Raw genomic sequence first — 14198 nt, 5'->3', positions numbered from 1 at the left:
CTGTTTCAAACAGTTACCCAGTTTAGCCAAAGTTTGTCTGAATATTTTAACATGCCGGCTGTTTTTTCTCATCTTCCCTGAATCTGTTGCAACACTTTTATTAGTGAGTCTCTGGTAGTCTGTACTTAGTGATTTCATTTCTATGTGGCTTTTGCAATAGTCATTTAGCACATATTTCAAATAAAAATAAGTCAAGGCAAGGGCCTTCCTGTGGGAACAGTTCTAACCTGACCCTCTTCCATTAATAATCAGCAGTGTTCCTGCCTCCTCTTTGTGTTTTATACAGTCTGATTGCTCTCAGCAGTCGTAGTGAAAATGATAATCAGATGATTTTGCAAATTATTTCCCTCAGTTATTGACTTAAAAATAGATGTCATCCTATGGGGGTAGTGATACAAATGGTATACATGCATTAGATCAGTCCTTGGCTGTGTGCACATCCCATCCTCATCTTTTTATGGAGTTGTATGTTAATCTGTCCACGTTTACACATTTTTGGTTTTGATCAGGTCTTTGAGAAATTCACCAGGGAGTCCACGTCCCTTTTGGATGAGCTAGCGGTCATCAATGAGAACGAAAAGTCCAACCAGCCAGACAAAGACAGGTGGGTTTGGTCTCCTCTCCCCATCAGTCTCCATGACTCCAAGTATGCCAGGAGTTTCAGCAATGTGTTCCACCATCTGATTTATTTATGCTTATCTATTTTTAAAATATGAGTTATTGAAATGGCTCGTGGTTTTTACAAACCTTATGTTGAATTCTGCTCCTGAACTGCTGTGTGTGAACTTGTGAACTCAAAACAAATCGAATGCTCTTAGTTACTTTCAAGAAACTGTCATGTTTTCACTCTCGAAAGAACAACAAAGCAATTCTATTTCACTGAGTGTGTTGACTTCCTGTTGATCTGCCCTGCCGATCCATATCATTAACTTTCAGCTCTTATTTTCCCTAACAGACCACCAGATTGTAACGCCTTGCCATCCTTCGACCCAGAAACGGTTTTACAAACAGGTAAGCCATGCCAACCCTTGAGTCACTCACAACCAAAGACAATCCAGCACTTCTGAGCTTTACAGAGTATGCTTTGGTGAATGTCTCCAGCTCCCTTTGCCAATAAAACTCGCCACTGTGGCTTCCCAGTCCTATGATGTGGCAGTGGTAAAGCTATTTTTCCACTCTGGGCCCCTGGATTCCTGGCAGTTTTTTGGTGCTGGGAGGGGGGTGGGGTGGGGTGGTCTCTTCAGCGTATTACTCAAGCCCTTTTACTGCACTGAAAATATTTACCCAGGACTGCAAAAAGGCAGCGTGTAGCTGGCTGTGTAAAGGGCCCATTGTCTGGGTGCTGGTGGTCAGTGTGTCTCTTGTACAGTGCTGCCCACTGAAGAAATGGCTTTGTGGAGCAGAGGTGACTCACCCCCCTGTGCTGATGGCTCATTGTGTGAGAATCCCTTCTCTTTCACGCTCTCTCTTTTTCTGCATGTCTCTCAGCTGTTGTTACGTTTTGTCACAGCACAGATGGGACTACAGAACAAATGTGAAATCAAACAAGAGCCTCTTGACAAGCAAGGAGTTCTCTTTTTTTGCCTTCCCCTTTTTTGGAGGTGCTTGTTGGGTCTTGTTTTTTTCTTTTTTAAGTCAAATCTACGCGGTGACAGTACCGTCCCAGATTCGCTGAAAAATGTGAACAAATGAGGGGCGAGCGCTCCACCCCCTAGAAGAACTCTCTCCCCAGCGCAGCCCCGGTGTGACAGCTTTGTAGCTGAAATAATCTCGTCGAGCAGGAGCGTTTTGCCATCCCTTGCATTTGCATCCGTCACACTAACACCTTTGCTTCAGCTCTGCTCCCTGTCACGTTCAGAGAGCCTCTCCTGTCCTGTCCTCTGCTCTCTCTCTCTCTCTCTTTTCTGTGACGGTATTTCCCTTCCACTTCTCCCTCCCTTCTCATTGCTAGTTTCCTCCGTTCATCTTTTTTCGAGTCCTCCTGCCACATGTTATTCATCCCTTCCCATTAGTGTTAATGTTTTTAAATCTCTCCTGCTGCTCCTTTTAGTGAGTTTATTTGTAACACACACACACACAGACACAGACACACACACACAAACACACACACCCTACGTCTCTGAGGAACACATCAGTGTGGCAGTGCAGAGCTCTCAAGGATGCCTCACGTCAGATACAATCTATTCTCCAAACCATCCTAGCAGATTCTGTGCCAGATGCTGGGATTGTGTTCCGAGAGCTCTCCGACAGTAGAGTAAAGCTAGCCTGTGTTTGTGCTCCAAGGGTATTGAACCTTGTTGTTGTTTGTTGTTGTTTGTTTGTTGTTGTCAGCACCATACTCTATTAGGTGAGCAATGGGAGCGGCCTCTGTGTTTACCACCCACATCTTGACCTTGTCTTTGCCTCCTTTTCTAACTCCTGCTCCCCGTTGTCCCCCTTCATTCCCCTCTCCTCTCTCTTCCCTCTCTCCTCTCCTCCACTCTCCCCGCTTTTCTCCATCCCTCTCTTTTCTCTCCTGTCTCTTCAGGTCACGAGTTGCTGTCGGAGCTGCAGCAGCGGCGCTTCAACGGCTCCGAGGGTGGCGGCGGCGGCAGTGGTGGTGGCGGTGGCGGGGGCACGGCCTGGTCGCCCATGGACGACGAGCTGCTGGCCCAGCCGCAAGTGATGAAGCTGCTGGACTCGCTGCGGGAGGAGTACACCAAGTACCAGGAGGTGTGCCGGCAGAGGAGCAAGCGCTCGCAGCTGGAGGAGATCCAGACCAAGGTCATGCAGGTAGGGGAGAGGACAACACTGCTGCAGGGCTCATCACTGAATGGGTTCCCGGGGCAGTGGTACGGCTAAAAATAAAATGTCCACAACTATACTTGTGAACAAAAATAAAAGAGTTGACTCTTTCATTGATTGCTCAATGGATTCCCACAGCTTTAGTGAAAAGGCCATGACATGACATGATATTTTTATAAGAATTAATGCACGGCTACCAAACAGCATTGTGGATTTGAAAGATGTCTCATAGCCAGTGTCTCAGTCTCATTCAATCCCACTTTTTCAAAATGCCATCCCATGTTTTTTTTTTTAACTCTAAAAGACAATGCTCTGTGCATGATCACACCTTTAAGTACGTGGGAATATGTCCACCGGAGCATGACATGTTAACTGTGCTAAGCTAAAACTGTCTGGCAAATGCTCAAGTTTCATGGCTGCTTACTAGCTCATGGTGTCTGGGCTGTGTGTTATTAAAGGCTGCCCTGCCAGCCTTTGAGCTGTGCCTCGCATGTAGGATGTGGTCAGCCTCCATCTGAAGGCCATGGTGGTTTGGTCATTTGAGAACTCGGGGAATAGACCCAAAACATTAAACCAAAAGGCCTTGAGCCTGAGTCAACAAGGCAGCTTCCTGGATAAAAAAAATGCTTTCTAGCAGAGTGATTTTCTCTCGGAATCCATTGTTGTCTGTTTAGCAGACAGTGCAATTTTCTATTTCTCAGTATCAATCTCAACAAGTTTGGAGTGAAAGACTTTGTGGAGATCATTGTCTGTGAAACAGAGTTGCCAACAGTAGCACACTTTAGTTCATGCTCAGCTGTGTGGGTGCCACCATAGTTGAGACTGATAGGAGTCCTCAATGTTGAACTGCTACAGAAATGTGCTGTTGTGAGCCATCTTAACTATACAGGAAGTGTCAATGCTCCAAATTCTCGAAAATAAGAACATCTCTTCCCCTTTAAATAGAATTAAGTGAATCTATTTGGAAAAGATTAGAGACTACACTAGTGTGAAAGCTGTCTTCAGACCTTTCTGACCAACTGTTATTATGCACCACTTTGTGGAGGCACTATGTTTTTTAAGTTCTTCATCCTGTGTGTGTGTGTGTGTGTGTGTGTGGCTGGCTGTGGCTGTGCCCACTGAGAAGTCATTTGATTTATCATGACTTGGCGTAGCCTTGGTCTCACAAATGCCTGTCTTCACTCTGCATTTATAAAGATTACCGCATTCATTCCCAGAAAATTGTCCATTCTCAAAGCACCTCCTCCCTGCCAGGATGTCTCGCTAAATGCGAGATATTAACTGTTATTACTGTTGTTTTCTGGTGGTCTGACAGCGTTGGCCCAAAGGTGTGCGTGGGAGTACGCGGCGTGCTTCTTTTCAGCGGTTTTCTCATTTCATGACCTCCCCACTTTCTCTGGGTGTGTGTCCTTGGAAAGAAAAAAAAAAGCAGTTGATTTCAGTGCACGAGCTACACTTCAAGAAGTTGATTTCAGTGCACGAGCTACACTTCAAGAAGTTGATTTCAGTGCACGAGCTGCACTTCAAGAAGAATGTCATCAACGGAGTGTGTTTCTTCTTCCCATCCTTTCTCGATGCTGTGCTCTCAAAAGCAGTCACCCCCAGCAACAAAGTGAGCCTGAGTCATACGGTTCCACTAAGTCTCAGATAAGATGCCGGCATCGACGTTGTCATGTTATCTCATGAGGAGAAGTGTGTCAAATGAGACCTTTTTTCCCCGTCTCCCTCTCTGAAAAAGAAATCCAGTCAATCTAAATTGAATGTCTGTTACCATGGCGACGGAGATGTCAGGCAGCAGCGGTGCTTTGGTGAGAGTGAACGAAACAGCGTTTTTGGGCTGAAGGAGTTTGGCCTAGTTCTTATCTGCGGTGGAAAAACCCCCACCATAGAGTGTTGGATCGGTGATGGTGTGTGTGTGTGGGTGGGTATAAAGGCTTGAGGATGGGGGCGTTATGCGGTTTGTAAGCCTAACCGCTCGGAGCCGTTGGAGACGGGAGCGAGGACTCGCCTTGGCTTCACCAGGGTAGAAAGGGGGGCAGGGGGGGACGGGGGTGCGGTGTGTGTGCCCCGAGAAACAGCTCTGTCATCCGCCAACAATGAGGCGCTTCATCGCCCCGTCCTCCCTTCCCTCAAAGTGCCCAGTGCCGCCAGCTGCTTCCCCAGTCAGCGCCAAACGCTCCACTTATTTATGTCACGCTCCGAGTGAGACGAATCGCCCCTCGGAGGGGCAATACCTACACTCAGCCACCGATGCCTGGCAAAAATGAGGCCAATGGAAGTCTATTGTCATCGTGTAACATCTGCACTGTTCATTTGCGATTTGTGTGTCGCATTATGTTCTTTTGTTATGTTCTGCTCTGTTGCATGCCATTACAAAAACCAACAGCACTTGGCATTGAAACACTAATTCCAAGTCAGTCTGTCTCTGTGTTTGCACTCGATTATTTCTCAAGGCGTCTTGCGGTCCTCTCCCATCTGATTTTCCTGATATCATCTCCTCCTGATTTTTAATGATGTCCAATTAGGGCTCCCTCCTGGTTCACCTGCAGGGGGCTGTGTGTGTGTATGCGTGTGTGCGTGTGTGTGAGGTAATTAAAGTGTGTGTGTTCTGCTCTCTGTGCAGGTTGTGAACTGGCTGGAGGGTCCGGGTACTGAGCAGCTCCGTGCCCAGTGGGGGATCGGGGACTCCATCCGGGCCTCACAGGCCTTGCAGCAGAAGCACGAGGAGATTGAGAGCCAACACAGCGTAAGACACCAGCCTCTCTGTCCCTGTTCCTGCCCTGCACAATGTGTCTCTTAGACAGGGAGAGAAAATTACACGGAGATCAGTACATCTACAATAGGTTGGCTAACAAATCTGATATATGAAATATGTTATTAAATTGTTACCATGTGCATATGAAATATATATCTTACGAAATGACATGGTTAAAAATGTATGAGATATATACGCAGGTCTGCGAGAATATTTTGGTCCATTAATGCCCTGAGGCAGTGTGCTGTGGTGTTGATGGAGCTTTCTGTCCTTCCCTGCCTGCGCTCTGACTCATCCAGCTGGAAATCCCAAATACTGCAGTCGGTTGCACCTGCTAATACACTTAGTGGACACAGCAATATACCTGAGTAGCTTGAGAGACCTGCTGACTTTTAGAGAGACCCCCCCCCTTTACATCAGGTGGACAGCCTGTGGACCTGCGGTCATTTGGACCGGGACGGACTGATTCCATTAGCTCTATGAGATTATATCGGCTGCAGTAGTCGGTGTGTTGGCTCGGGGTGGAGACTTTTTTTTAATTTTTTTTTTTTTTTATCTCCCAGGCCCCCCAAGCTCTGGCTGATCCCTCACTTTTCCTATGTGCGCGTGTAAGCGTGATTTCATTAATATGGAAGAGTGCGGCAAAGGCCTATAATGGCAAAAACACAAGGAAAAAAATTAATTAAATCTCAAGTGCAGGAAGGATCATTAGATTTCATTGGATCACCTCTCATTTTTTGTGCCATGTGTGTCCAATAGGGGGCGGTATTACTCAATGTCTTAATTGGTGAAAGTTCAGCTGGTGCGGTGGTCTTGATGCTCTCAGCATGCAGGCATGCTGTAAAGTAATTAACACCCAGTTTATCCATCCACCAGCAGTTTACTTAACTGGTGGAAATGGCCCATTTTCATTCTGGATAAAGCGGCTCTTTTCTTGGTAGTGTTCAGAAAACCGGCAGTGCGTCCAGATTCCTCTGATTTAGTTAAATCATGTGTGATAATGCACAGTAACTCTGCTCTCCGTAATGCTCTGTAATGCTGTGTGCATTTGGACAGATAATGGTTTAAATGACATTTAGTGCATATAATAATTCTCACGACTATGGACTATGGAGAGCGCAGTCATTTGTAATGGCCAAAGTACTGGCTGTGTACCAGTGGCTGGCAGTGTAGAGTGTGTATTAGATTCCCTGGGTGAAATGTGTGTGTGCAACAGAGTGTGTTTATGGTTATGGTTCTTAGCAGCCGCTTTTATCCACACATATTATAACACACATTTGTTATGATCAGGTATCAAAACGAGGAGATGTCCTCATAACCCAAGCAATGGCTCTCCTCTAGTCTACATGGAGTTTTTAATGCCTGTGCTGGAGGTACCTATAACGGGCCTTGGCACACGTCGTCTCACAGGAGTGGCTGTGTGGTATATGTTTTTTTTTTTTTACCAAGTTCCCTCAGCAAAGGCCAATGCTAGGTTTACTACTATGCTTTAATTAAGCAATATGAGATGAGTGCCAGTAGGGGTTGGTAAAAGATATCCCCACGGCTGTGATTCGGCCAAATATCCCCATTTGGTCAGACCTGCCTTTTGTCCAATCAGAAATGAATAAATGATTTGACCAGACCCAACTGTTGTGTAACAGCCTCTAACAGAGGAGCTGTGGCTGTTGTTCCCGTAGGAGTGGTTTGCGGTGTACGTGGAGCTGAACCAGCAGATCGCCGCTCTGCTGAGTGCCGGCGACGAGGAGGACCTGTTGGAGCTGAAGGCCCTGCAGCAGCAGCTGAGCGACGTCTGCTATCGGCAGGCCAGCCAGCTGGAGTCCCGGCAGAACGTGCTGCAGTCCGCCCACGAGTTCCATGGCACCGCCCAGGACGTAAGTCTCTCTCAGCTACTGGACACCCACTCCCCTGTAACGCCTGCAGAATGCCCCACAGTGCAATGCCCCCCTCCAACTTGACTCCAGTCCTGTTTATTGTTAATGACCCAATCTATAAATCAAATTAATTTAATTGCTTTGAACGAAAATTTAAATCAAGTCAATTCAACTGATAGTTTCCTGGTACAATGGTGAAATAGTTTCCCTGCTTTTGCTTCTTGGGTGCACTGGGGCCCACTGATTTCACTCCGATTAGCCGAACCTCTTGGCTGGAAACCGGCGCTAATTAGCAGATCATTATTATTACTAATTCAGCCTGCTGTGGGAAGACTACTTTCTCTCTGTCCTCATTACCAGCCACTTCCAAACCCCTTATAACCTCGCAGAAAAACATGCGCACAGCAGGGAACATCCATAAACACTCACTGTCTTTTGAATGATGTGATCGTGAACGCAGCGGTGGCGCTGGCTCATGTTCCGGTTCCTTCTCTCCCTCCTCCTCCTCCCCCTCAGCTGTCCCAGCAGCTGGACGGCTTGCTCGGCATGCTCTGTGCCGACGTAGCCCCCGCGGACGGCGCCGCCATCCAGCAGACCCTCAAGCACCTGGAGGAGAAGCTGAAGAGCGTAGGTGAGCAGTAGACCTGAGCTTTAGCAGCATCCGCTGCGCTCTCTGAGCCTCGTCACGGCTCTCCCCTGTCAAGAGTAGCAATCATGAGCCATCTAGTTTTACTCTATGTCACTGGCTTATAGTTATCAGCTGAAAGTAGGGGAATTGTAGGTGTTTTATAACCTGCTGTTTGTAATGTGTGTGTGTGTGTGTATGTTTATTCTAGTGTGTTGGTATTGGTCATGGTGCTTTGTCAGAAATATCTATGAGGTGCAGTTACTTTACACTTTTTAAAGAAAACGTTATTGGCACCTTTGCCGTCATTGGCAGTGTCAACTTAGATTGGGAAAATGGAGGGTTGGTTTAGTCACCTGCTGTTTGTGTGACCTTTTCTTTTGTTTATTTATGTATGTTTTGATGTGTTGGCTTGTGGTTCACTGCTGTTCCTCACATCTGCCCATAGATGGCGCCCTACAAGGCCTCAAAGAGAAGGGTCAGGTTCTGCTGGATCAAATGTCCAATCAGGCCTCCTGGTCGTATGGAAAAGAAGCTCCGCTGGAGAACAAGGAAAATGTCGACCACATCCACAGTGTCATGGAGGACATGCAGCTCCGCAAACAAAGGTCAGTTAGTCATCATTGTAGGCCACTCGAAAGGCAAAATTGAGCATTGGACACCAGTGCCATTGTAACCTATGTTGTGTTGACCGCGTAGTTGCCCGTACTCAAACCCATAATTTGCAGCACCTCGGATTGGGACGCAAGCTGCTAGCAAGGGAGCTAAAACTCATGGGTGCTAGCATCTATTACTGGCTCATCTCTGAAGGCATCGGGAGGGAGAGTTACCTAATGTATATACTGCACAGCCGTGTACCAGCAGTCTACCGTTACACCATTAAAAACCTATTTATTTTCAGTGCCCCAGTAGGACTGGAAAAAAATGAAAAACAAAATGTGTGAAGTCTGTGTCGATAATCCTGCTGTCACTCTCCAGGTGTGAAGATATGGTGGATGTGCGGAGACTGAAGATGCTTCAGATGGTCCAGCTTTTCAAGTGTGAAGAGGACGCCTCACAGGTCAGTTTCACTTGACCGCCTTTCTCACTATTGAAGAACATGTTTTTGATGTGGGGACTTTGATGTCTAACTTCTGAGCTCTTCCTCTCTGGCCAGGCGGTGGAGTGGCTGGGGGAGCTGCTGGACGCTCTGCTGAAGACCCACTTGAGACTGGGCGATGACTCACAGGAGACCAAAGTGCTCCTGGAGAAGCACAAAAAGTTTGTTGATGTTGCACAGGTACAACATTAAGCAAAATTGAATGACCGCTCTGTGTTGAAATCCTATAAAATCCTATCCTATAAGTCCTACAAAGTGATAGCTCTAATCTACAAGATGAACCTGCTTACATAAAGCATGCTTCCTTTGAATTAAGAGGGAAAATGAGCTAATGTTGATTGACCCTTGAATATTTGAGTAGTACTGTAAAAAGTATGAAGTGGCATGCAGGTTTGTAGGATGTTGACCCTGATTTCCAAGGCGAACCTGCTTGCATAACACTTTTGAATGAAAAGCCCATTGGTTTGGTCAGTAAAGACACTGACATTGTTGATGTTGGTTTATGTTGCTCATGACTCAGGCATGCATACAAGTCATTGGTGATTTACTACACATTTACATTTGAGCACACATATCGGTTGTAGGTGGTAGTTTAAAATGGGATCACCAATTTGATTGCAATTTTGTTGCGAAACGAAAAAAAAAAAATTGACATTTTTGTGTTGTTTTCCTACACTAGAAGATTTATGCTACCTGTAGAAGGCATATTTTATGAATGTGTTATTGATTTGTGGAGTTGTGTGAGTTTCAGCTGTGGACTCACAGTAAGCACTGTCTACAATAAAGTTTAGTCTGTTGTGCATAGTAAAATAGTCCTTGACATTTTGTGTGTGTGTGTGTGTGTTCCAGAGCACCTATGACTATGGTCGGCAGCTCCTCCAGGCCACGGTGGTCCTGTGCCAGTCCCTGCGCTGCACCACCCGCTCCTCGGGCGACACGCTGCCCCGTCTGAACCGCGTGTGGAAGCAGTTCTCCGTCACCTCCGAGGAGCGAGTGCACCGGCTGGAGATGGCCAGCTCCTTCCACACCTCCGCAGAGAATGTGCGTATGGCATGTGTGCAGTGCAGTGTGTTGTTGCCGACTTAAAACATTACCAGTGTTTACTAGGGCATTTCAGTATTTAGATATTTCTGTGTTACTGGACGATATTAATTGTTAATGATGAAGAGAGACTATAAATAAGTTCTGTAGTCTCATGGGCACAGAAGTGAGGAGTGCATGTCTGCAAACAGCTCACTTAGAGTTTGGTATCTTATCTCCACAAAGCCAAGAGCCGACAATTGCAAGAATCTTTTGCATTCTACAGCCCAACCCTAACTTTAACTAAAGCTCCTCTCCCCTATCCTATTTCAATCACCTTTCCTATTTCAGTCTGCACAGTTTCTTCGTGTTCGAATTGGCTTCACAGTTTGAGTCACTTTTACCGTTGGAATCTTCACTGCTACTCTTTGTTTCTCCGTAATGAGAACTTTGATTGAATTAGAACATTTCAACACTCTAATCAGCACTACCCAAATATCATAGTCCTCAATTTTATACTCTATTTGGCGTCAGCCTTTGTCATCTTAGCAGTAGGAACACCTACCGACAATTGTTCTTCTAACTAATAGCAGATCTATTAAGACTTGTGTGTGATGACAGAGTAGGAATGGCAGAACAAAGCAGCAGCGTGAGACCGTATCCATTTGAATACCTCCGTTTCAACTATTTCCCTTTCAACTGAACCGCTTTTGAAAGTTTGGAGTCTGTCATTATGTCTGATGTCTATCTCAAGAAAGCTGCCGGAAAGGGGTAAAAAAGGAAATATTTCACAAAGGCAGATTCATCTCTGGGCAAAATAATGGGAAAATTGTAGTCATAAAGAGCGAAGAGATGCATTGTTGTTTGTAGATGTCCCTGTTTGCTTTCAAGTCTTTTATCTGCTGAGTCTCTATTATGTGTTCTTTTAATGCTGTTTACATACAGAAATGGATTGCGTTGCTGCTGTTGGCAAATAACCTCCTGTACTTAAGTAAAATCAAAAACTCAACTTGAAGCCGTCTGTAAAGAGCAGACCATGTCTCTGCCGTCTCTACATGGGGGGAAAAATACAGAAAGGAAAACCTACAATATTTAGATAAAGGGCCCACGGAATGTGCTCTGGCCTTCAAAGTGTCTGAAATTCTCCATCCTTTGCACTCAGAGAGATCGTGAGCACCTGTTAAGTCTCAAACATTAAAGATCTCCCCCTCTCCTTTCTCCCTCTCTTCTTGCCTCCCCCCCCCCCCCCTATTTCTCTCTCTGTCTTTCTCTCTTCCCTGGGTTTCCATTACCTCGGGACTGCGTAATCTTAGCTGCTGAAAGAGAGCCCGGAGCAGGCTGAGCTCATGGTGTTGGACCTGGAGTCGTGTGAGGAGGTGGTGGTGCTGGGGAAGTCTCTCCTGGACCGCCTCACTGTGCCTGTCATATTCCCAGACGGGTAAGAGAGCCGAGAGCGGGGGAGGAGGAGGGGTGGGGTGGGGATGGCTTAAGAGCCTCACGCCGAGCCCCGACAAGCTTTTAATCCTCTGGATGCTCTGCTCCATGGCTGTGGATTCACTCACTCACTCACCCAGTAACTCACCCAGTAACTCACGTTTCATTTGAAATGTATCAGCGACACTCACATTTTTTTTCTCCTTCTCTGTGTTAACAAAAGTGTTCCCTTGTTTCCTCTGTCTATTTTTATTGTGGTGTAGTATTTCTTGAGAAGGCAGAGGAGCATGTTTGCCAAATGCTAATGTGCTTGTCAGGAAATCTGCCGTTTATTATCTCTAGTTAGGTTAGATGATGTTTTCATTCAACACTTGTTCAGTCACCATTCATCAATCACATGTTTTATTTGCTGTTAAGATTTCAAGGACTGTTAGACTGACCTTGTGTTCATTGTTTGTGTGAGTTTTTTATTTGCATTACAATGTAATCTGTCTCTTGTTGAATACAATAGTAACAACTCAAAGATATTCAGGCATGCACAAAGCCATTCAACAGAGACTCTGCTCAGAAAACTCTTCTTTTTTTTCTCCATGTCTCCTTGTTTCTCTACCTCTTTTTATCCCTCTTTTATCCTATGCACTTTCTTTGTATTTATTTTAATTACTATGACTCACTTTTGTCTCTCCCTTCTTCCTGTTTTGTTTCTCCATTTCTCTCTCTCCCCCTCTCTCTTTCTCTCACTCTCTCCTATCTTTCTCTTTCTCCCTCTCTTTTGCCTCTCTCCTATTTCTACCTCCTTCCTTTTTCCTGTGTCACCCCTGACTCCCCATATCTCTTGCCGGAGCAGGAGTGAGCACTTCTTTGGCAGCCCTGGCGACATGGCGTCGTCTGCGGAGAGTGTGCGGGAGAAGCTGAAGCTGGTGGAGGAGAAACGCTTCCAGCTGGAGGAGGTGGAGCAGCTCCAGCACCAGGAAGAGGCACTAGAGACTGAAGAGCTGGAGAGCTAATGCAGCCTCTCAATTACGCATCGTGAACCCCCCCCCCCCCACCCCCCATTCGGAGCCTGGGAACCCCCTTCCGGAACATCGCCTCATCCTCACGTGCTCTAGGTGTTGGTCAGATTTTTATGTAGGCGGGGGGGGGGGGGGTCGGTACGCTCATGCTCCTACCATCTCAGTTATACGCTGCCTTTGCCAGATCATCTTAACTTACCAAGTGCTGTTAAAGATAGACAGCTTGCCGAAATCCCCTTACATTGCTTATAGCACACGGGAAAAAATGAGAAGACATCCAAAAAAAATAAATAAACAAAAAGAGACAAGAAACGAGAAAAGACTGCACTGAACTTGTTCCCCCCTTAAAAGCTTTACCTTTGTTTACTGGCACTTGTCCTCCGTTACGCAGGCTGGTGACTCAAGCTTTTTTTACGGTGCTACTAAACCTGTAGAATGTGCCGGGAGCACCACATCTGGCTTTGTTTTAACCTGGTGCTGTAGAGTTTCTTGGCCTCCTGGCAAACTTTTCCATTGACCGTCAGCAATGTATTTTGTATTTCTTTTCTGTTGCTTCCTGTTTTGCAGTACTTCAGTGTATTTGAGTACTTAAGCAAAACTCTCTATCGATATTTTTTATTGTGCCAATGCAAGAACGGAAGGACTTTAAATTGGACACAAACTGCCAACCTAACTGGTTAAAGTTCAGACAGCAATGTTAGTCATGGGAGACATCAACTAGCCCATAAAGACATTTAGCAGACGACATTAGTTGTGTGTATCAAGGTACAATATGAAAACAAAGCCTTGTTGAAATCCTAGACTAGAACTGTGGCTTCAAGCTTTGTTTTGATAAATAAAATGTGAAACAAATGATGTTGCATCTCATAATTGTCCTTCTAATATGTACTTTTTCCTGCTTTTTGAGGCATGCTGTTATAATAATTCCATATTTATTTTGTTTTGTATTTTAATTGATATGCCTTTAAATTTGTACAAAACTTGGCATTTTTACATTTAAGCATAAGCTAATTATGTGTTTAATGAACACATGGGTCACAAGAAATAAATTGGCAAATGAACAGCAAACTGAGGAGAAATATGCTTTTTGTGTTTCCTTTGTCTGTGTGTGTTTTCTTTCAGTATACAGACAAATAATAGCCTGGAAAATCCAGACCCTAATAATCTAGAAAGATTAAGGGTCTGGCCAAGAACAATGTGGCCCAACTCGAGGGGCGGCAACAAGCATGCATTTAAAAATCTCACTGCACGCAATTGGATAACACTAGACCATGTTTACTCTGAATGATTTCGGACTTCGACGCAATCGGATAACACTACGACCAATGTGTACTGTCCAACGTTGCAGCGCTGTCTTCATCAGTTTAACTGGTTCCCCGGAATGCAAGGGGTAAAAGTAACGTGCATCATTGCTCATTGCCAGAGTGTCTCGCAGAGACAATTCCATTGTGCTCTCGTGAGAACTCTGGATTTCCAGGGTAGACAAATAATACATTGTTTCAGCATTTTGAGGAGGTCATACATTGGATACAGTGTATGTATAGTAAATACTATCATCTCCTGAAATAATGTTAACCGTCTTCATTCCTGTTTA

General features: G+C 45.5%; 1 protein-coding gene across 6 annotated transcripts in view; it reads left to right on the top strand.

Annotated features, from left to right (window-relative positions):
• The window catches only part of sestd1 (SEC14 and spectrin domains 1), a 29321-nt gene extending 15642 nt beyond the window's left edge, over window positions 1–13679 (top strand). For all 6 annotated transcript variants that reach the window (XM_042084144.1, XM_042084141.1, XM_042084143.1 and 3 more), the window contains exons 8-19: window positions 510–604; window positions 956–1011; window positions 2528–2772; window positions 5408–5530; window positions 7219–7413; window positions 7930–8044; window positions 8487–8646; window positions 9017–9098; window positions 9195–9317; window positions 9987–10178; window positions 11471–11595; window positions 12439–13679. In XM_042084144.1, coding sequence (XP_041940078.1) covers window positions 510–604; window positions 956–1011; window positions 2528–2772; window positions 5408–5530; window positions 7219–7413; window positions 7930–8044; window positions 8487–8646; window positions 9017–9098; window positions 9195–9317; window positions 9987–10178; window positions 11471–11595; window positions 12439–12598 — 1671 coding nt within the window. In that variant the 3' untranslated portion in view covers window positions 12599–13679. The remainder of the gene's footprint in view (window positions 1–509; window positions 605–955; window positions 1012–2527; window positions 2773–5407; window positions 5531–7218; window positions 7414–7929; window positions 8045–8486; window positions 8647–9016; window positions 9099–9194; window positions 9318–9986; window positions 10179–11470; window positions 11596–12438) is intronic.
• Window positions 13680–14198: the final 519 nt, after the last annotated feature.

Source organism: Alosa sapidissima, chromosome 2, assembly GCF_018492685.1.
Source record: "Alosa sapidissima isolate fAloSap1 chromosome 2, fAloSap1.pri, whole genome shotgun sequence".
NCBI lineage: Eukaryota > Metazoa > Chordata > Actinopteri > Clupeiformes > Clupeidae > Alosa > Alosa sapidissima.
This window is presented reverse-complemented; position numbering and strand designations above follow the sequence as displayed.